The sequence below is a fragment of the Emydura macquarii genome, unplaced genomic scaffold (assembly GCF_026122565.2).
Source record: "Emydura macquarii macquarii isolate MOO-44397 ecotype Brisbane River unplaced genomic scaffold, CSIRO-AGI_Emac_v2 contig_1390, whole genome shotgun sequence".
NCBI classification, from domain to species: Eukaryota; Metazoa; Chordata; order Testudines; family Chelidae; genus Emydura; species Emydura macquarii.
In genome coordinates this window covers 3242275-3265933 of record NW_027131527.1, presented here as the reverse complement: position 1 = coordinate 3265933, position 23659 = coordinate 3242275, and the positions used below count along the sequence as shown (strand labels likewise).

The 23659-nt window shown below is 40.8% G+C and overlaps 2 protein-coding genes across 8 annotated transcripts in view; one reads left to right on the top strand and one right to left on the bottom strand.

Annotated features, from left to right (window-relative positions):
* GLUD1 (glutamate dehydrogenase 1) overlaps window positions 1–19745 on the bottom strand; it is a 36732-nt gene extending 16987 nt beyond the window's left edge. The window contains exons 1-5 of the mRNA XM_067552496.1: window positions 19011–19745; window positions 4772–4852; window positions 3979–4034; window positions 3074–3137; window positions 304–398 (exon numbers count right to left, since the gene is read on the bottom strand). Of these exons, the coding sequence (XP_067408597.1) occupies window positions 304–398; window positions 3074–3137; window positions 3979–4034; window positions 4772–4852; window positions 19011–19428 (714 nt within the window). The 5' untranslated portion in view covers window positions 19429–19745. The remainder of the gene's footprint in view (window positions 1–303; window positions 399–3073; window positions 3138–3978; window positions 4035–4771; window positions 4853–19010) is intronic.
* Window positions 19603–23659, top strand: part of SHLD2 (shieldin complex subunit 2) — a 68677-nt gene continuing 64620 nt past the window's right edge. For 4 of the 7 annotated variants that reach the window (XR_010920632.1, XM_067552492.1, XM_067552495.1 and 1 more), the window contains exons 1-3: window positions 19603–19738; window positions 21001–21133; window positions 22592–22657. The gene's annotated coding sequence lies outside the window, so the exon portion shown is untranslated. Of the gene's footprint in view, window positions 19739–21000; window positions 21134–21296; window positions 21328–22591; window positions 22658–23659 lie in introns of those variants that run through there. The other 3 variants (XM_067552493.1, XM_067552490.1, XM_067552491.1) reach the window with 2 other exon arrangements.

The following is a 23659-nucleotide window of genomic DNA, read 5'->3' as shown; positions in this document are numbered from 1 at the left end:
GTTTGTTCCATTATATGCAACACATGAAAATGTGTCAAATGACTGCTGAAGTGGCTTCTCGTTTTTTGAAATTAGTCATATCAACTAAACTTTTAAATGGTGATGTCTGAAGAGGAAGCCATCATGCTTTTTCATAACATCACCTAAAAACCCCACAATGATTAAAGTGCTATAATTTCATACACAATTAAATGAAATTGGAGAATTAGTCAGCAAGGCAATACATCTGTGGCATAATGATGGCTGGATTTCTGCAAAGAGCAAGTAAGCTTTTCTACTTCTAAGCCTTTGCTCAAAACTTACATAGTGTCCTATGGTATTGGCGTACGTGTCTGCAATCCAGGACATCTCCCTCTCACCTGTGCTCATATCAGGGGCAGGCACATCAATACCAGGTCCTATTAGCAAGAGTAGAAACATGTCTCAAGAATTATACGTAAAATATTTATCTCTTCCCCTTGCTGTGACAGCTGAGATTGGTACTACTTTCATACTTACTTTCATATTTAAACCACAGTTATTCAAGGAACAGACCATACTTTTAACAGCTGTGGATTTCAGACACTATTTCTTGTTTTAGTAACCTAGTAATACCCCTTTAAATGATCAAAATCATTAAATAAAATGTGGTTCAGTTAGCCAATCAAATATTTAGTTAGTGATAAAACAACACATCAAACGTGTTTGTACTTTTGCTTTATTTATCTAATATCTTTCATGTAGACCATTATAGAAAGGAAGGAGGAAAAAAAAGCTACACACACGATTTATACTTAGCATAACTTCACTTGGTTTTAAATGTAGAAACTATATACTTCAGTTTCATTCTTCTTTACATCAATGTTCTGAGTTTGGGTAAATTTTCTTGCTTGCAAATATTTAATAGGCTATTCTAAATATTAGAGTCTGGTATATTGATACAGTTTTTCCTCTACTCGTTTCTTATTCATTGTATCAGAGGTAACCTCAAGAATGGAAGAGGCAAGGCATCTTTCGTAAAGGATATTCCTGAGACACCTCCATGTACCAACCCTAACATTAATTATACGTACTCATCTGGATAACCGCTTAAGGGCTGTGCTAAGCCAAACTATTTGAAATAAACAAGATCTACATATACTTGGCAAGAATTTAAACAAATCCAGCTCCCTTTTAATTTTCCATAATTTCAAATGTTACACAGCATTTCATTAAAAAAAAAAAAGAAAAGACATTCTATCTAGCCATTTCAGTTGTCAATGCAGCTTAGCTACCACTACATACAATACACAATCCTTTATCATTTTGATAAATATATTTGTATGAAAGCTCACAGACTCTCATGCATCCTAGGAAACAGATACTTCTGCCCTTGTAGACAGCAAAAAAATGGAAGATACATGAATATGCTTGTAGGGACATATACAGGGACTTTGTTTTCTTAAGAGGTCATGAATGAAAGAAAAAATCTTGCCTGATTCCTCTCCTGCTCCTATGAAACCAAGAGCTCTTTGAAACTCTTTTCAAGTATATATTAGAAGGATGTGGGTGTTCAAAGAGTTTGAATGAAATTGGTCACCTACAAATGTCACACACAGGCTATGAGTTCACTTCATTGCCTGTGTTTCTTTTGAAGCCATCTTTGTGGTTGCTATGGGGTGGATCTTTCATTTCCTTCCTCTGCTTCCTCTGATATAATCCAAAAGTCTTTATGTTGAGAATACAGGAAAGAGGGTAGCAGTGAACAGTTCAATCTAAAAGACCATCCATAACCAACCATGTTTCAAGTGTGACAAATTAAGTGTTCGGAGCTAACCATAAAATAAGCATAGTGCTACACTTTCCACCTAAACTATTTCAAATTTTCATAGAAAATTTACTACAACTTGAGAGTGAGCAGGAAGCATAACTCTTTCTAAATGACAAATGTTCATTCATAAGATAATGACAAGGCAGAATTGGCATAAATCTTTATTGCTAGGTACTTGGCAAATTGACATTAGATGAAGCATGTAGGCTCTGGGATACAGACTTTATACCAAGGATACCAAATACCTTCTTAAAAGCAGAAATTCAAATAATGTGTACCAACCTCACATTGGGCCAGAAGGGGTTAATGAGACCCTGTGGGCTCAATTTGCCTTACCCTGCTACACCTGCAGAAGATGTCAAGCATGTAGGCAGGAGTTAAAAGGGCTGGACTTAGCTCAGTTGGGAACTGACCAGGAAGAAGAGCAGATTGCTGGCTCTCACTCAGTGAGAGAAGTTTGGCTGGAGTGAGGGAATTGAACTGGACTGCTGGCAGGCAGAGCCTCTCTGAGGGTAGGCCTGCAACAGGGAGCTCCAGGCAGTTGGGAAGGAAAGTGGGAACACGTGGGTTCCCCTTGGATTCTCTGTGCTTTGGAAAGGGCTGCAGGAAGAATCCTACGAGGTCAGGGACTGCCCTGTCAGGGGATCAGAGAAAACTCCTGTTGCAGAACCAGGTGGGTGGTACAAAGTACTAAGACACTCTGCAGCAAGGCAATGGAAGAGGCTTAGAGAAAGAGGCACTAATACACTATGAGCCCAGGAAGAGGCTATGGCAAAGACCCAAAACGGGGCAAATAGGAAATGGTCCAAGAAGACAGCAAGAGGTCTGTGTAGTCAGGCCACGACTACTGAAAGGGTCCCTGGACTAGAACCCAGTGGAGAGGGAGGGCTGGAGTTTCCCCCACCCACTGAGGAAGGTGGAGCAGAAAACCCCTGGACAGGGGGTAAGGACTATTGAAAACCTCTGATACCCAGAGCAAATATTAACAAGTCTGGAGTTAGACTGAAGGTCCAAAATGAGTTCAATGGACTATTGTCTTACCCTGGAAGGCAAGGGGACTATATCTGAGCCCATCAAAGGGCCAAGTCACAAGAAGCCGACCACAACAGAGCTGGAGCAGCTGTTAGCAGGATGAGAGCCTGCTATGCTACATCCAGTCACCAGGGGTGTGCTGACTGGTGAGTCACATGCTTACAGGATACTATCTAGTCTATAGTGCTAACTCACATGAAATTAGTTACCCAAATTACAAGTTTACTAGTATTAGTCAGAGTACTTACATACCAATAAATCCCTTCTTTGCCAGCTCCATAGTAAATCTTCTTGTGATCTTTTCCAATTCATTATCCTATTAAGAAAATATAGTAAATATAGTAACTCCCTTTTTTGTAAGGCCAGTACTGTAGGTGAATTGCTTAGGAAGATCTCTTTTTTTAAATGTATATTTTGGATTATTCAAAAGAAATCATGAATGCATGAGGGGAACACAGGTAAGAACACTGTTTGGTCATATATAATTTCAGTGTTTAAGACAAAACTTGTAAAACAACCATTTTCCTAGCAAATAAATGTCAAATGAAATTCAGTAGCTGACAGCAATCAGTTCTGAGTATTGCATAGTTAATGCAAAACTTCAGTAATTAATCAAAATATTAATTTATTAATATTAATTGACATTTCATGTCAAATGGATATTCTAGTTTAACATCTGATTACATTTATGGAAAATATGGCTGCACTTGGCTTAGACTTTAAAAAATAATATGATAATCATCCACATTCATTTAATACTTACTTTAAAAATGTCAAGTTTATTTCTAGAGAACGTTTATGGTACACTAAGTGCAAAATTATTCCGAGAAGAAGGTAATGCTTTCTGCATGAATAATATTTGAAAATATTCTAGGCTGAAGACTTGTTGCACTGCATTTGCTTCAGGAAAAGATGTAGCAAATTAACTGATATAAGTGTATTTGACCTTTTATACAGGGAGCTCTTAAATATCAAATTGTTTTTGATAAATTTTTATCTGCCAGTTGTACACACTGAGGCTTCATTTAATTTCTCCAGCATGAGAAATGGTAGGTGCATTTCTATTGAGCTTTCAATGCTGTGCTACAAAAGAGCCTTTGAACTGGTCAGCCTACATCTTCCAGTTAACACAACACAAGTATATAATTTAGACTTACAGTATAGTTCTTAGTATTGATCTTAACACCAGCCTTTGCACCACCAAATGGCACATCTGAAAAAAACGTAAAGAAAAATAGTTTCACTTTTCAATAAAAAGGTAGAATAGAAATGACAATCTTTAAATTATACAAAAAAAGGGGTGGCTTCTATCAGTTTGTGTAAAAGTAAGTATTTGAAAGTTGTCACTAAAAACCCTCACTGTCAACTGCAAAGCTGACTGCCACATCCACAGCACAATTTCATTAATATGGTCACTAAAATCTACATTCCGTTCATACAAGGGGCATTCTTTTCAGATCAGCTTGAAGAGGTCTTCTAAACTCAGGAAGCTTAACATCTACTTGTATCTATTTCCTTATAGTTTTGCTATTTATTAAGGACACTTTTGTTAAAATACAATCTTAGACCTTCCTTATAGACTCATCTACTCAGTCCTGAAATAAGTCCTAATGTTCAACTGACATGTTTCCATATTAATGATACTAACATATTAAACATGGGATCATTTTACTGATAGATGAAGTACTGTAGAAGAGCTGAATGCAGAGAACATAGTATTATTCAAGAACATGTAGCTTCAGTAACAGCAAAGGAAACACAGTACTAGAGTTACTGGGCAAGTATTAAAAAATCACTTGTTACAGATTTTAGCAGGTCAGATTTTAGTAAAAGGAGATTATAGTATCTAAAAATAACTAATTCAATCCTTCAGATATTTCACTGTGACTTAAATCAGTGCTAATTCAAATGACAATTAGTATCCTTACTTGACAGACTAGTATCACTTACCAACCACAGCACATTTGTATGTCATTAGAGAGGCCAAAGCTTTCACTTCATCCACACTAACATCTGTGCTGTAACGAATACCTGAAAAACATACAGGAAAACAAACAAGAATGAAGTAAGTTTGCAATTAGTATTTGTAAACTGCAAACAGTCACTCTGTCACCAACCCACTACATGCAAGTTGGCTCTCGCTCTCTCTCTCAACTTATGAAGATTAAAGTGGGATATACAACAACCTTAAAATAACAAAAGCAATGTAGGAAATAAAATGCAAATCATTAACCTGACGTTAGTTGTTTCTGACAGTTTTCAATATTAGAAGTGAGGGGGGCATTCAGTGTACAACATGTAGGTAACTTGGGACAAATGATGTACCTTGAAATGAGGGCCAATTAGGAGGTATTATAGGAGAGGGACAACTCTGCTCAAGTTAAGGTCAAGACCAGAGAAAGTGCTCTAAAACACATGGTCTCATATCATTAAATCCAGAAACTGGTCTCATATCCCACCTCATGACTGAAAATACACCCAGGGGAAGAAGCCCACAGTGCCCTTATACTGACACAACTTATACAATTCTGTACTGTCATGATGCAACCTGGAACCTCACGGTACACATCCACCGCCTCTATCCTTTGATAAAGCACATGAGGGAAATCAGATCCAGATTTCATTGAGCCACCATCACAGCTCTACAATGCTCCTCAAACTAATCCACAGATCACCTTATATCACAATCACAGCTCTTCCCAAGCTGTTCCAACTTACTCCTCTACCATTCTGTACAGCTAAGACAGTGAATGCAGCTAGAATGCACGCAGATAATTTCCAGTGGCTATTTCCAGCTCTGGGAAGGCAGGGGATGGAGGTGGGGAGCAGAGATAAGGATGCATGAGCATTTACCCTGCTCCATACTTCCTGGTGTTCAGAAGCTTTAGTTTTGTTGAACTTGACATTCTGGAAGGAAATGAGCTATCACTGGGCAACCTTAACTCTATTAACAAAGCTTGCCATTTAAGAATTGCTAGCTTCCAGAATGATCATTCAGCAACATAATGCTAAAGCTTGCCAGCATCCCTCTACCCAGAACTTTTGCAACTCATTAACTTTATACAAAATGAAGTGATTTGTCACTGGGCCTGGAGACTTTTATTATAAAAGATCTTGAATGTGATCTTGCAGGTAGGGTAATGCAAAACAGCTTTTGTAACATTTGAAGGGCTTGTTATATGTTGTAATTTTTTGACTTAGAGGCAGTTCAAAACAAAGTGGAAGCTAATTTCACAAGGATTGGGAGTGTCAATTGTGTCTAAACTTTCATCTTTTTCTGATTACTGAAGCTTAAGACTCTTGTGGTAAACAGTGTGGCAAATGTCAAACTGGTTTTTAAATCTTTTTATACTTAGTTTTCATTGCAGCTTCATACTGAATTTGTGGTTGCAGCGGCAAAAGTAGGTATTTAACTTTTTTTTAGTCAACCCTAGCTGGATATATAAACAGAACTCTAGATGCTCAGACTTGCAGTTTAGAATGTGAATTTAGTGCCCACAAAAGCCAGGAGATAACAGCACAGGGTTGTAACCAAAATTAGCTGCTATGCAAGCTTCTCTCACAGCTCTACAGAATCTAAATTCTAACCTACAATGATTCTCTACCCCTGTACTAAGACTCTGGAACATAGGCCATATATTGTGCCAAACTGTGGGGGGTTTATAGCAGGGACAGAGTGTACACTAGAACAAGACTCCACAGATTTCCTATTATTCAAACAAAAGCACGAATCCAGGTCTTCAGATGTGAAAAGCTAGCACGTTATCCAAACTAAACCCCTGAATTCCTATGAAAGCCATTCCTGAATGCACTGGAAATGATCCCAAGTCTGCAAAGAAACTGAATGCAGCTCAAAAGTTTGAGGATCAAATTTCTGCCCTCCTATGTGAACACACTTCTCAATATGTCCAACAAGAGTTAAGGCTGAATGTTTCCCTCAGTACAGGCATATGATTTATCTGACAGAGAATTAAAAAGACTCTCATTGCAAATCCAATGGCTAGTGTTAAAACAAGATACAGCACAAGCTGTTAAAGGAAATTAAGTTTAAAAAAGGTGCAAAACATTAGAATAGTAACGTTTAAACTCTGAAATGCAGTTTACTAGTTCTCCCTACTCTTGCTCTAATATGAAAGCGGAATTAACAACTTTCCTTAAAGTATCTCATCTGGGAAGTACACTACATACCAGACAGCTTGTTATGACTGAGTAAAACATTCCATCTTCATTCATTTTTTCTGACACACCCATCTTTTGGGGGCATACCTGCCACCCAGCGTCAAAGTAGGAGTGGCTGAAGTACCATCTACACTAAGTTGAAGCCAGCTTTCCTGTAAAAAGGTCATGATATGCTTATTTTACTTAGTTACAAACATGATTGACTCCTGTCTACACAGCAGCTGTTATAACTGTATGTCAAACAACATTTTTACAGTGTTGCAGAATACCAGTCTGAGTCCACTTGGCTGCAGCAGAAGATCAACTCCCCCCCCAGATGTTCAATAGGTGCTGTTGCCCAGCACTTTGTCACAGTAAGTAATTGATTAAAGGAGAGACAACAACATCAAGCTGAAAAGTGAACTCTCAGGCTCAAGGGAGGTTACTAGTGGAGTTTCTCAAGGATCAGTCTTGAGACCATTCCAATTTAATACTTTCATTGATTACCTTGGCACAAAAAGTGGGAGTGTGCCAATAAAATTTAGCAGATGATAGTCAGGAAGTATTGCTAATACAGAGGAGAAGACCAATTTTGATGTAATGGATAGACCATCCTATTCCTCATTTTTAAATGGATGTATCAAAAGATTGAAAAGATACATTTGATGCTTGCTGAACTTGGACACTGATGCAATTATTTTTCTCAGTTTAAACAGGCTTTAAGTGAATATTTACCAGTGTCCTGTCCTAAACTAGATTTTCTTGGAAAACTGCCTGCCTTTTGCAAGAGGATGTGCAAAGATAAGACTTGATTTCTACTATACTAAGAACTTGAATAAAACCTAGTTTGACAACTTCCTAATTTAACAAGAGGAGACTCAGTCCCAATTAGATTGGGAAACAATATTGCTATGCATCTGGAAAGCCCTTCTGCACTGTGTTCCCACCTCTGAGAACTTGTGCATTTTTCATATTAGAATAAAGAACAAAGCTTCAAGCAATCCAACAATTTATGGCATTCCAGGATTTTAAGAAACACCATGAGGACTATAACAAGCTGTACACCAAAATCAACATTTTACAAGCTCTCTTGAACCAGTAACTTTTAAAGTTAAACAAAGTGATCTTTTGTAATGAAAACCTTAAGTTACAGTATGACTCACTGCCATGGAAAATACTTTCCACTGGAAAAGACCCAGAAAGTCTTGTTTATAAGTGAAGGATTCTCTTTCCCTACCACACCCAAAAAAAAAAAAGTAAGTAAAACCACAGTACACTGAGTAAGTTATTAGTTCTTGTTCTTTTTCCCTACATTGGAATTTGAAGCAATTTAAACATCATATTTTTCTATTTCATTGCTGAAAAATAGGGAAAGATGTTCACATTGCAGTGTCTCAGCTTTTAAACATGGAGGCATACAATTTTCATTACTGGTCAGTAGTACATTAAAATAATAGAGGACAAATTCCCCCAACATGTGACTGTGGTGTAGAGAGACAGGCCAGAGGCAAACCAGTCAACAATCACCTTTAAACTGAATTGTTAAATGTTAAAGATTAGATCATACCAGAAATATTTAACTGTATAATACATCAGAAAAGCCCCTAACACAAAAAGGAAAAAATAAGAAAGATTTTAAGTAGCCTGTTGCCAAATACAGTAATGCACTAAAAACATCACCTACCTCACCAGTCTGCCATTGTAGATTTTTTTTTAGATAGAAGAATTCAATAGGATGTTTCAATAGTGCTAAGTATATTGGTGCAATAAGTGAATTCCACAAAATATATAAAAGAGTAATATCACTACAGTTAACCCTCTAAAGCCACCAAAGTTGAATGTATACTCAACTATTACCCCTCCAACATATATCAAGACAGAACTTCAGTAATTTTTGGAACTGAAAGAGTAAGTGTAGGTTTTTTTCTCATGTATTTACAAGAGGAAGCCGGAGAAACCTTCACTATTGGACACACTAAGGCCTAAATCTGATCATGCTTCAGCAGATCCCTGCAACATATTTTTAATGTTTGACGAACTCAGATTTCAAAAGATTTCCACAACATCTCTCAAAGAACTGTGCCCAAGTATCACATTCTAAGGTTTTGTCTACACTACAAAGATAAGTCAACCTATGTTAGGTCGACTTATAGCCATTGCATTCATTACTGCAGTGGCTGATTTCCACACTACCATCCTTGGGTCAGTGGTGTGAGTCCTCACAAAAAGCACTTCCACCGACCTAAGGGCCAGTGTAGGGAGCTGGCAGGTTCCTGGCAGGCTGCCAGTCTCCCCTCCCCCCAAACTCCCCATTTCCCACCTGGAGCCAGGGGAAGCCGCCCGGGGCTTCTCCCCATCCCATTTCCTGCCAAGGGAAGCCACCCGGGGCTTTTCGCCCCCCCGAGCAGTGGGGTCCAGCTTCTCCTGCACCGGATCCCCTGGACAGCTTTGTCAATTTCAAAGCTCAGCCAGGGAATTGACAAGCCTGCCCTAGCTCCTGGTGAGGAGCAGGTGGAGAAGCCCCTTGGGGCTTCTCCCATCCCCTGCTGGGAGCCAGGGGAAATGCCCTAGGGCTCCTCCCCTCCCTGCTCCCAGTGTGTGTGAGGGGGTGTCCAGCTGCTCAGCTCTCCAGGTTAAAAGAGGGGCAGCTGGACTCTAGCTGCCCAGCTTTCTGAGCCGTGAAATTGACAAGAATGGCAGCCAACATAAGGAACACAGTGTCTACACTGACATTGCATTGCCCTAACTACACCAATATAAGCCCTACACCTCTCATTGAGATGGTTTTATTATGTCAGCATAACGGGGGAGTTACATCGGTGGGAGGAGCATTTCAGCATGTACACCTCCACTGTTTTGATGATAAAAGCTGACTTTTGTAGAACAAAACTCTGTAGTTAATTTTCCCCAAGTTTTGGATGATTCATTCAAAGATTTTAAAGCCACAAGGGATCATTAAATTACTTAGTCTGATCTCCTCTAGATTGCAGACCATTAAATTTCACCCAGTTATCTCTGTACTAAACCCAAAAGATTGTGTTTGACTAAAGCATAGCTTCCAGAAAAAATGCTTGGACACCAATAAACAGATATAGCAAGATGATAGAAACTCTAGATCTGAATTTCTTCTCTTTACAAGTACTGAATCAGTTTAGATGAGATCTTTGTTAAAAATCGTGTCAAAGTAGAAGCTACTTATCAGCATAAGAATGTCTTTTGGATTCTATGGGATAACTGTCAATGGAGTTTGCAATGGTGCTCTTATCTACAAATCATACTCCAGATGTACAGCACGACTATGCATACTAACCAGTTTAAATAGAAATTACAGAACTGCAGAGAACTTTCATAAAGCAGAAACCCCATGAAAGACCTTGATTTTTTTTAAGTGAAAAAATAAAAACAATCTGGCTTCTAATCCAAGACTTGAATGCATACAAGTTTTAATGTTAGGCATATTAACATGCCTTTGCTTCTAAAAGAAGCTGACAGTATGTTAGTTTTAAACACTACAGGATAACCAAATAAGATTAAAATACAAATTAGATTTCCAGGCATATTGAGAACCTAGAGATGTTTAATAAAATATACCCATTTGAAAGTTGATAGATTCAGAATGTTTCCAGGCCCTTTTAGTTTAATTACCCCACAGCAGGATCTCAACATTAAATACTCTAACATCTACAGAATATAAAGTATTCCTTCCATTTAAGGAGCAAATAAAGGCTCTCTAGTTACCATAGTAACACTTCAGAGCAAAACATCTCAGTCCACTACTCCCACTGAATTAAGCCTCTTCCAAAACTCAGCAATTTTGAATAAGAGCTCATCACAACTTGGATGAGTCCTTGCATCTGCTGGTTTGAATCCACTCACATGAAGTTTAGGGTTTTGTTGTCTACTTTGAATTTCATCTCTTCCAAAAAAACACACCCCACAAAAGAAAAATCAAGATTGGAAGGGGATAAAAGCATCAGATCTTTACCCACTCTTTTTTTTTAAATGTACAAAAATGTGTACAGGCTTGTTCTGTGCATCTCTATTTGAAAAATGCACATGTATCAGAATATATAAGATTTTTCAGGGCAGGGACTATCCTACTCTGATTACACAGCACCTACCACACAGGAACTTACAGGAGCTACAGCAAACATACATTAATTATAATCCCACATTAGCAACATCTCTTTTGATGCTGCAATGACCAGTTTAAATCAACTTTCATTGATATAAATTAATTCTGCTATAGATACTCTTTTAGATATGTGGTTTTCTGGTAACATTTTCTCATGGATTAAGTTTAAAGTACAAGGGAAGAGGTTAGTTGGGTTTTGTACTGAAGGATTAGTCCATATTATGTATTTACTAACATTCAATTGTACACATAAAAGCACCACAACACCATATGTGGCACTAGGAATAGAACTCAACTGCCTGCTCCAACATGATTCACAGGCCCCTTCAGAATGTGTGGTCGTTTTTCAACATGTGAAAGTTAAGCAGGAGGTGCACTCAGGGTTCTATACCGGGACTTGTGTTTAATGTTTATTAGTCAACTGGAAAAGGGGGTGAATAGTGAAGCGGCAAACTTGCAGATGGAAAAAATATAGGTTATTTAAGACTAGGAGACATGCTAGAGGAACCTAACAAAGCTAGATGAGTGGGTAATACAATGCAGGACAATATTCATTGTTGACAAATGCAAGATAATTTACATTGGAATAAATAAATTGAACCACTCATACTCATTCCTCGATTCTAAATTAAGCACCCTGGAAAGAGACCTGAGTAAATTACATGAAACAGAGATTAAAAAAAGGAATAAAACCCCTCATATTCCCAGGCATTAGCCAATCACTGAACTACCAAGGGTTAAGAAAAAGCCCCCTTTCTGTGAGCAGATTAGTCTATAGTTGTCCATTATAGTGATTCTTCCATTTTACTTTGACATATTTAGTAGAGGTCATTGTTAGAGGATACCAACTAGACGGACCACCATCTGTTTCACTATGGCAATTCCTGTGTTCTTAGAAGAAACAGCTCTACTACTTGAGACCTACTTATCTGCATATACATTCCCTCTTTGGATGGCTTAATTTTTCCAGGAGAGCAGTGAAACAAGACTTTATTAATGACCTATGAAGATTCATTTTAACAAGCTTGTCTAAGTGCACAGTACATGAAATAAATTTTTACCCACCAGCAAGCAGAGAAGTCAAAAGTAGGTCTTCAAATATGGTATTTAAATGTATATCCATAGTTATACCTGTTGTGGCATGCCTAGTTTCACCAAAAGGGGAATACTAAACCTAAATGGTAATGCTAAAATAAGGAGCTGTTATGTAAAATATACACACAAACTTAAAAGCGGTATCACCATAACAAAGCTCATTTCCATAAATGTCTTCCATAAGAATGTCCAGTGTTTTAAAATTTTATTTGCTTTCAGGGTTAATTTTAGGTTGCAAGTGTTGTATGGCCCCCTGAGACAGCTAGTAGTGTTAACTGCACTAGAACTGGTTGACAATTTCTTTTAAGATTCTTGTGGTAAGGCCCTATAACTTTTTAAGGCCTGGTCTACACAGTTTTTGCACTGATATAACTTTTTAGTTGGGGTTTTAGTTTAAAAAATAGTTATACCAGTACAACCCTTTTCTGCCCTCTGAGTGAACAGTTCTACTGATATAAAGATGCCCTATATCAGTACAACTTATTCCCCTTCTTATACCAGAAAAAGATATATTGGTAGAGGCACTTTTTATACCTGTATAATGGTGATGGCAGGGAGTGGGGAGGGAGAAGTTGTACCACTCAAACCACATGGGCAGGGCCATTTTAAGACCTTCGTAGGCCCTAGGCACACTTGCCTTCGTAGGCTCCCCAACCGAAATAACTAATTTGATTTTAAGCTATTAATAAATAGTTTTTTAAATAAAAATAAAAAATTATATATATTTTTTTTTCATAGGTCCTGAAAGTTTCATAGGCCCTAGGCACTGTGCCTATTGTACCTAATGGATAATACGGCCCTGCATACGGGTATAGTTAAAATAGTACTATGGGTGTATTTATAGATTCATAAATAAGACCAGAAGGGACCACTGTGATTATCTAGTCCAACCTCCTGTACACCATAAGACTTCCCTAAATTAATTCCTGTTTGAGCTAGAGCATCTCTCTTTGAAAAACATCCTATCTTGATTTAAAAACTGCCAATAATGGAGAACCTTTGGTAAGTTGTTCCAATGGTTCATTACCCTCACTGTTAAATCTGTGCTTTAATGTATAAATCTGCAATTTAGATAAATCAGCCTTGTATAAATAAAGCATATATATAATAGAGCCCTGCCAGCAGCAGAGAGCCAATATTAGCAACCATCTAGTGTCCAATGGTAGAAGTCCTGCTGGGGGAAGAGAATAAGAGTAGAATGGGAAAGATAACTATAGAGGAATGAGTACCAAGTTATTATGGTAAGAAACCCACTCATAAGCAGATACAGGACAGGAGAGAAGGTAAAATCCACTAGCCAGAGGAGAACAGAAACAGAAAACAGAAGAGGTAGAGATTATAAAGTTTCTCAGCAGAAGTAAGTTCTCCTTGGCAGTCAGTCAAACTGCTTTGCAAAGAAATGCAGATTCATCATCCGCAAGTTGCAGGAGCAATAATTTAAGCCAGTCATCTGCCTCTAAAATAAGGAATAAAGAGTGGGACATGAATTTGTATTTGACCACTGTCTTGTCTCATTCCATTTCAACAGTGTTTTTGAAAACCCTTAACATCACAGGACTGTATACGGTTTAGCCAGAGATGCAAAATATACATAGAAACAAGAACCCTTAGTCTCATCTATACTGGAACTAAAAAACCATGCTTGCTGCATCAGTTTTAGACTATTTAAGGTGGCCCGTGTGAACAGGAGCAAAGCTGTTTCAGAACATATGATCAATCTGGATGAATTGACAGTGGACCCCTAAACAGTTAGCATGAACAAGTTTTAAGCAGTTTTTAAATAGTGTATAATTTTACCCCCGCTGTAAATGGGACACTACAAACATCAGTGAATCCATTCTTACTATCAAGTGGCTGAAAACCCCACAGCAGATATTAATATATGCATATATATGAGTGCCTTCACTGACTAAGCTTTCAAGCTCCATTAACTCTAGGAAAATGACCTGTTGTTGACAATTGTTCTCCAAGTGGCTCGTGAAAAAAGCTTAACTAACAGTTTTGTCCCAGTTATACTATCAATTAAACAATTTTTAGACTGTTAGGTAAGACTATGGATTATTTTAGTTAGAAAACAGCTAGTCTAGTCTACTTTGCCTTAAAGTCAGTTGTGTTCTGCTGCCTCCCATTTCCTGTACCCTGTTTGGATTGTTTTAGTTCTCTAGGCAGCTGTCACTATGAGGAGCAACAACAGCTGTGGTTTCCTGTTAACTCCAGCCCTTAGCACATGTCACTATGGAAGCAAAGGAAAGGAAAATAATTCTTAGTAGCATTTTAGCTACCACTAAGTATCTCTCCAACTTTAGAAAAAGATGAATTTTGGGTAACAAGTAGTCAACATAATAAGCTCCAGAAGTTACACCACAAAAAAGAAAGGAACCGTACTTATCTGAGAATTTGTAGAAGTCTTATTATTCTATCTTGTGGTCATTTAACTTTCTTTTCTGCCAAAAGGTAATTGCTAGAAACTGGAATGTGTAAGATTTATAAGAGAATGATATAGGCCAGTGGTTCTCAAATATTTTCTATTGGTGATCCCATTCACACAGCAACCTTCTGAGTGTGGACCCCCCTCACCCTCTGACCAGCAAGGCTATCAGTCCTGCCGTGCATGGGGCCAACTGCCCCACCCCTGCTGCCTGGGGGCTGACAGCTCGCAATCCCCAATGCAACCACCTTGTGACACCTCACCAGTTTGAGAACCCTGATCTATTAGGCTATCTTAAGCAGAATATTTCAATGAACAGTTAACGTGATAAATTTTTCTCTCTCTTTTGGTGCCTCTCCTCTATGAACACTTAAACTGCCATTAAATTATCATGCTGGGTTCCATGTGTTAAACCCCCAAAACATATAAATAGTACTTTCTTGACTACTTACTCTCTTATAATGGAAGTGCCATGAATGCTTGCGCAAATGTCATTTCAGGTGCTCTCTAACTGTTTCTGGTGGCAAGTCCTTTTAATTATTGATTGCCTGTTTTCCTGAAGGGACTCAAAACACTTTCCTTCACCCAGCATTGAAATGAAGTGTCTGCTCCTTCCCTGAACTATTATTGTGTAGAGTCTGCTGTTGGTAGTAAATTTTGGTATTCAAATAGATCAGATCAACTTTTGTTTTTAAACCTTTTAAAAAAAAAGAGTCACTAAACAAGTTCTTATGTATATTACCAACACCTTAGACTACTGAATCTAGAAGTATTAAAACTTATTTCACGATTTATGCTGCTTACTCCTTACATTTCATTGATTAGACTGAAAGTCAGTTTCACTTTTGGGTGAAAGACTAGTGTTTGAGTTGCAAATACTGCAGGGACATATGAGCAAAGCCCACTTCCTTCCTACTCAGACTCACTGCTGCTGTGAGCAACATTTAAACAGTCCAAGAATCACGTCCATTTTATTATACTGCTGCATATGAAAGCCAAAAGAGGCAGAGACTGGAGGAGGACTCAAAGCTAGGAGTAGAGAAAATCTAACATCTCTTCACAGCAGCAAGGCAGCTCTGAGAGAAACTGAATGAGAAGGAATTTTCTGTTTCACCTTTCTGAGCAGTAGAGTGATGGAGCTTGAAGTTTAAGACATACACACAGAGGCTCAAAAAAGTTGAAGCACTTAAAGTAGTGTCATGGAGTAGCACCAATGTAGAAATATCAGCACCATTCCATTTCTTTCCTGCAGCTGCCAGGAAATGGATTTCTTACCAGGGTTTCTTTCTGCCTCTGGGCCTTGCTGTTGCAGATCCCCACCCTAGTCTTTCATTGCTATCTCTACAGAATTAGTTTAGTCCTCCAGCTATTTGATGCATAAGCAAGTGTACAAGTCCCATCTCTATCATCTGTTTAAATATGATTTCAGGTATTTGAAATCATCCGATGAACTATCACTTCCCAGTTACTATATGCTATTAATCTGGTCTCCCAATAGCTAAATTACCAGTATTCAGCCTAGATCAAATATGAAACATCCTATACAGCATAAAATCAGATTTGTATTACATTAGTCCTCAGGTAACAGCTCTTTTCCCTCCTTCCTCCCATATTCTATTGTTCAAACAGTGAATAGCGTGTTCAGAACTCAGTCACTGACACCAGAAGAGATGGAATGTTGGAACCTGAAAGTTCCACAGCAGTTGGAAGTGACAACTGAAGAAAGGAGCTAAAGAAAGTGCAATAGGACCCTTGCCCCTACTGGGGAGAAGAGGGGTGGCAAAATGCACAGGAAGCTAGGGAAACTGTGAAAGCAACAATGTTGGGAAAGGAAGGAGGAAGAACATAAAAGAAGAAACCAAGGGAGCCAGGAAAAAGACTGAGAAAGACCCTTGGTCTCACTGCACTGAGGGGAATGAGGAATTTGAACTATCTGGTCCACTGGGAGTAATGGTAATGCTCTAAAGAATAAAATGTTTGTGTAAGGCGCTGGGTTCCAGCCCAAGCCTCAAGTCCGTATTGCAATTAAAGAACCCCAAGGCTCAAGTCAGCGGACATGCAGATGTTAAATTGAAGCATTGCATAGTTTTTAACTCTGTCTAACAGTCCAACTTGTAAAGCAAAAAGTCTCTGAAGAAGATTATCTGTACCACAAAACAGAAGAAAACATCCTCTTGAAAGACTGAGGCACTTAAGGAATCAGAATCCTGAACATAATTCCAATAGTCATACCTACAGAGCACCTATGCTTAATGTCTTAACGTTCCACCAGTCTTTTTCTTGCAACCATAAAGAGGTGCCCCATTACAACATGCAAGGGTACGTTTTCTACAATTACAATTTCAGATGTCAGGCAAAGGTAAGATATTTAGTTTGAAATCCTATGCATTCCTGTAATGATCTCACAGTAACTGTCCAGAAAGATTATGCACCTTGCAGAGTGCTCAGTGCTGACTGGTCCAGGCTGGAAGCCAGGGCGTCTAACTTCATCTTTCAAGGAGATATAGCACTGGTTGAGTCCACAAAAGGTGGTAGGGGGTCTTGCTTCCCAGGCAAACAGCCTGGAGTTATGTGATGCATGGTTGGCTGCACTAGGTCTTGGGATGGGACAATCCTCTCAATTCCCTTACAAAGGGATGATGTTGGCTGCACACACATGCCTCTGCATTTCCTGGAAGACCACTAGATTTTGGAATCTACCTAGAAACTTGATGAATTGGCTTTTTTCCTGTTCTGGGCTGGAGAGGAATTTTGTATTAAATCAAAATATGTATTAAAACAACCCTTAAATTATAATATTTTCAAGTCATATATTGTTTTCCTCAACTTCTCAATTCATATTTACACAATGTAAGTGAGTGTACATAATTCCTCAGATTTCACGTTATTAAAGTTTGATATTTGCTGAGAACTTCTCTAGCTAAAGTGGAATTTTTCAGGATATTCCCTGGGGTCAAAATGGTAATTCTTTGCAAGACAAAGCTGCACTGTTTTGGATCCTTGACATTAGATCTGATAGTGACATCCTAAAGTTATACTAAATGCACTAGAAAAGTTGTTGAAAGCAGCCTGACATTTTAGGGATAAGGGATAATTTAAATATTAACAAGAACTTAAATTCCTCTACTTCTCACTTTTTTTTCTAAGCACAGAAATATTGGAAATATGGCACTGAAATTATTTTCCCTTGTAGAAGGTGCCTGTCAAGCGCTAAGTGCCCCACAGTTGTAAAACAAGTTCATCCTGTTCCACACAGTTTTGTTACAATGTAAGTTTAAAATACTAAAGTATGTGCCTCAAATGACTTGCAGTTGAATTTATGTAAATACATATATATTTATACTCTACTGCTTGTTTTGGTAGGCGTGCTAGAATGGAGCAGAGATGGGGGTTGACCTCTTTTGCAGAGGATGCAGGAATGGATTAGGGAGATAAGCTGCAAGGAGCTCCACACCAGTCTTGGAGGGGCTGTGGGGCTAGCACTATTGGACATGCAGTACTAGGAACAGGGACTCCCTTTTAGAAATGCAATGTTGGTTACCTATGTGTTTCCTATCTTTGGCAGGGAGCCAACACTAGCTGAGGAATGGAAAAATGGTTCTCTCCTACTCCTTTCACAAAGTACAGTCCCAACTGTGAGGGGTAAGAGGAGATCTTGTCACTCTTACAATGGATATAACACTGGCTGTGTTTGAAGCAGATGATAATTAAAGGGGAATCACAGCTCCCACTCCTCTGATGAAAGTAGATGGGAACTCTCCCTATTTCCAGATCTGGATAAACTGTGATCCCCAACAGCTGCCCTTCCCTCCTTAGCTGGGGCAGTGAAAGCTCCCACTTCTATTTCACTCTACTTTAGTCACTTGGGTGCACTGTTGGCTGTGTATAAACGGGACATAAAGAGACTCTCTCCTACTTTGCAAAAGGTGGGGTATTAGCTTTATTTGTATGGAGAATTAAATGTTATCGATCCTGCGGGGTGGGGTGTCCCCTTTCCTGCAGGTAGTGGAGTGCTGGGCCACTTTCTACAGGATGCAGTAGTGGCTCTGCACGAGTGGGATCTCCTCAGCCTTGCAGAAGGTGCCCAGTGTATGTATGGCTCTGTCTATGCGTGGATCTCCGGGTCCCAACTTGCAGGGTTTTGCCTTGCTAGCTATCTGTATACGAGGGTGGTGGGGCTCTCCCCTCCCTTGCAGAGGGTGCAGTGCTGGCTGCATGAATGGGGGGGAGGGGTGCGGAGCCGATTGTGTGTATGGTGGGGTGTGTGTGTGTGTGGGGCTCACTTCCCTTGCAGGAGGTGCGGTGCTAGCTGCGTGAGTGCATGGAGGAGGTGCGGAGTTGGCTGTGTGCGCGCACGGGGGTGCGGAGCTCACCTCCCTTGCAGGGGGTGCGGTGTTGACTGTGCTGCGCCCGGTAACCCTCGATCACCTCCCACTCTCCGTTGTCGCGTTTGATGGGGAAAGAGACGCTGAGCACGTGGTTGCAGGGCTTGATGATACGCAGGATGCCGCGGACGCGGTGGCGCCGCTCCTCGGGGCTCTCCCGCGAGCGCAGCCCCTCCACCAGCTTGTCCTCCACGATGCTGGCGCCGCGGTCGAAAAATCCCTCCACCATCTTGAAGAAGTTGGGGTCGTCCTCCCGCTCCGCCTCGCTGTAGCGCCGCCGCTGCGAGAGCCCCCCGCTGGCGCCGCCCCACAGGGCTGCCCCCACTGCCGCGCCGGGCTCCGCGCCCGCCAGCACCAAGCCGGCCCCGGCGCGGCACGCTAGCAGTTCCCCCAGGTAACGGTACATGGTGGCAGCTAGAGCAGGGATGGGAGGCGCTGGCGCTCAGGGAATCGCTCCAGGAGTAGACTTAGGGGGTGACAGCTCTAGCCTAGGGCAGCCCGATAGCCCAATAGACGCAGCCTGCCCCCGCCGCTGCCTTTAAATAGCCCCGGCCGGGGGCGAGGCCGTAGGGGGCCTCGACTCATACAACGCCTCCCTGCTGCGCCTGCGCACACACCTCGTCCGGAATTCCTCAACCCTCTTGGCTCCGCCGCGAGGACTGGAGCTAGGTGGGTGCGGTGCTGCCGCTCCGACCGTCTCTCCCGGAAGGCCTGTGGTGGGTGTGTGAATGCGCATGTGCGGGGAACCAGGCAGGCGGCAGCGGCCTTCCATCGGTCTCGTGGCCAGCCCTGATGCCTCAGTCCCGGGCCCGGCGTGAGCTGAGGTGTTGAGGGAACGCGAGGCTGAACGGTTTCCACCTATACAAGGGGCTCGGGTGGGTGCGTGCGTAGCGGTCGCTTCTCCGGACTGCAGGCGCGGGCAGCCCCGCGGTAGGTCAGTGGCTGACAAGGGGGCTGCTCCTGGGCAGGGGGACACAGTCCAGGAAAGAGCCCCTCCTCTTCCGTCCGCTGCGTTGCGGAGCGGGAGTGGCAGAGCCCTGACTTGATCTCCCCTTTCGCTCCCCCCGTTCCGGGCCCTGCAGGCTGTCTGAGCGGCTGCCCACACCCCCCGCTGCACCCTGTCCCTTTCAGTCTGCCGGCAGCCCTCCCCAAGTGCCCGCTCTCCGTGCGACGATGGCCGTATTGCCTATCGCGTGTAAGCGAGCCTGCCTGCTGGCCGGTTCTCACTCCCAGGTGTTGTCGCCTGCAGTGCTGATGGGCTCTGCTGCGTCGCTTATGTAGGGTTACAGGGACACCCAACCATAGAGCCCAGGGCTCAACACACCGCCGGTATCTTCCTTAGCTGTGCCAGCCTTTGAGTGCTCCGTGCTCTGCCCGTCTGCTCTAGTCTTGTCACCAGGTGACACTGAGCCCGGGGTCTGTTCTGTGTCCCTCTCAGAGCAACGTTCTTGCACCTTTCCATTGGGAGCCAAGACTGGAGCAGATATGCATAGCCAAGGACGAGGAGGCCGGCACATGTGTAATGCACTGATCAGTGTGTGTTGTCCTCTTCTGGACCCACCCAACCCATAGAGGATGTGAATCTGATCCTGGTGAAAAAACAGTGCCCCAACTTCCTTGATGGAGTTAGACAATAGTAGTTTTGTTATGTGTTCTTCAGGGGTGTCATTTCAGAAAAAAAATCGTGGGAGGAATTGTGCTAGTGTGTGATTATATTGTATTCTGCAAAGCCTTGGGGTGGTAGGAAGGAAGTAGAGCATATAGAACTGTTAAAACTTTCCTCAGGAAGTTTAGGGGGTAGCAGTCCCTCTTGCCCATAGCAAATGATGCCCCTGATTTTCTGAAATACTCAATTTTTTGTGGGAAGATATCCTTCCTAAATAGGAGCAGGAGGGAAAGCATGAGTGGAAATATTTATTGTTGAATACAATTTCAGACTTTCTAACCTAGATAGGTTTCTTTTTAACTTGTTCTCTAGTTACAGATGGATAAAAGTACTGTTTGGTACAAATCGGGCTCATTTTGGCCAGAGCATACCATCGCCTTGCCAAGCAAACATTTTGCCCTCTGAACAGTGGGAACAGGGACATCTGTCTATCTAGGACAGATAGGTACAGTATATTAGTCTATCTATCTAGATAACTTCTCCTATACTGGAAACGAATTTCAGGACAGTCTGAAATAGGATTCTTTCCTTGAGGCCAAGTCCAAGCAGTAATGCTTTGCAAAATGTGTGGAGAGAAGACCATCTAGCTGCTGTGTAGATGTCTGTGATGGAAATACCCCAGGGCTTCTCCTCCTTGCAGTTAAGTTGAGTTTTTCCCCTAATTTGAGTCACAGCCACACAACTTATTTTGAGTGTGGGTATGCTTTTAACTCTGGTTGGTTCATCGAGGGGTATTGAATAAAGCTCAAGTTAGCATGACTTTCATACTAGTTTCAGAGAAGTGAGAAAATGCAAAAGGATAGCGTCATTTCTGTGGTCTCAGTGGGGAAACATTTAATTTTTCATAAAACATTGAAGCAATAGCAGCTCCACCACTGAAACACTGAGTTTAAATGTGTGTGTAAAAGAATATGAACAAAGGAGCAGGCAGAGGGACAATAATAATAATTAGCACTTAGTGCTTATCAACCAATTCTCATACACCCTTGAAATATAAGTAATACTATTCCTATATTACAGATAGGGAAACTGAGGCCAGGGTTAAGTGGAAAACATGACAATTAAATGACTTGGTAAAGTGCACAGAAAGATCTGGATCAGAGTTAGAACTGTAAAGTTTCTGGCTTGCAGTCCTGTACTACTCAGATCACTTCAGAATACACCTCTCATAAAGTGTTCCTTACCTAGTTATTAGCTGCATGCATTGACCAGGATATATTTATGATTACTTTATATAGTAGGGATTCAGAATGGTAAAACAGTGCAAGAGTGAAAATGAATATCCTTTTTCACCCGATTCAGTAGTATGTCTTTCTATGAAATAACAGCATGAACAAAGCCCTTCTTCTGCTTTGATAAAGGTGACAATCCAGTGTTACTGAATTCCAACAAAATATTCAACAAGTTACACTTTGAACTCTTATTTTAAAAAAGTAAATCAGAAACTCTCTCTTAATTTTGTATTGTTTGAAAATAATCACAGGTGAAAGGATAATAATTGTGTGTATGTATAATATATATAAACACTTCTCTTCATTGGCATAATTGTTTTCCACTACACCCATATGAGGTTGATTATGATGTGGATGCAGAGGTTACATGACTTGCTCAGTGGCACATAGCACGTCTTGAACAAAAGTTAAGATTAGAATTCAAGAGTTCTTGTGTCTTCAATTAGCTATTCCTGTGGTTTCAATTAGCTATTTCTTCTCTCTGTTCCAGTCAAATCTCTTTCTTTCTTATATTAAGTAGTAAGCAGTAAATAAGGGAGCTATTTTTCATGGCTTCAGAACATTGCTAAATATGCATATTAATAGTTTATAGTTAATAGATTATCATGGCATGTAGATATGAAATCAATAATTGTAATAATGGAAGATGCACTGTATGTTTTTTGTTTAAGGTAACACATGGAGGACATTAGAAGACTCAGTTAAAGTGGTAAAAGATCACTTGGATGGTTTTAAAGGTACTTTTTATATTCTTGTATGCAATTAGAAATTTCAGTGAATTTCAGTTAATTTCATACTGAAATTTAATTATTTTTCTCTGTAATTTAAACACACAATTCCCTACAGTACATATGCTTGTTTATCATTGTAATTCTCATTGCACGGGCAATGGACTTATTTAACTCTTATTTATGGAACATGGTGATATAGTTGTTCATTACAACTTAGGAATTGGGAAAACATTCTAAATTTGGAAAAAGTAGAACAGAGAACTTTACCTGTGCTAATTATTTTTGAAATAGCTTTTACATCTAACTTTAAATATTACTGATTATTTGATTTTAGCTATAATATGAAATATATGAAAAGTTTGTTTTAAGTTGAGCTCACCTGAATGGAAAAGATCCATGTTTTAAGATGTGCATGCTATTTTAGCTAATTTCATTACAAAAAAATAAGTAAGTTTAAGATTTTGTCACAGTTACTTGTAGTAAAAGTCAGGGAGAGGTCATGGGCAATAAGCAAAAATTCACAGAAGCTGTGACCTGTTCCTGACCCTTACTAAAAATAACTATGACAAAATGGGGCTGACTGGGGTGTGCGATGAGAGCAGCGAGGCAGGGTCCCTCCCACTGCTTGCAGAGTCTGGAAGCTGGGGCCAAAGCTGGTAGCTCTGGATCTGCCGGCTCCCCAATGCTGGTGGCAGCAGCGGCTCAGAGCTGACCGCTCAGACCTGCAGGTGCCCCCCCCCCCCCCCGCCCGCTCTGCAGTGGCTGGGAGTTCCAAAGTCCCCCCTACCATCTGCAGCAGCTCAGAGCTCCAAGACCCCCACTGCTAGCAGCAGGTGGGAACCTTGGCCACCAAAGCGGCAGGGAGCTCCAGGGACCCCGTCCCCAGCTGCCTTCAGTCGCAGAGTGCTTCAGGGACCCCTACCCTTGACTGCCCGCAGTCTCCAGGGCTCTTTGCTGCCTGTCATGGTGGGGTAGAGCTCCAGGACCCCCCCTCCCCCCCCCGCCACC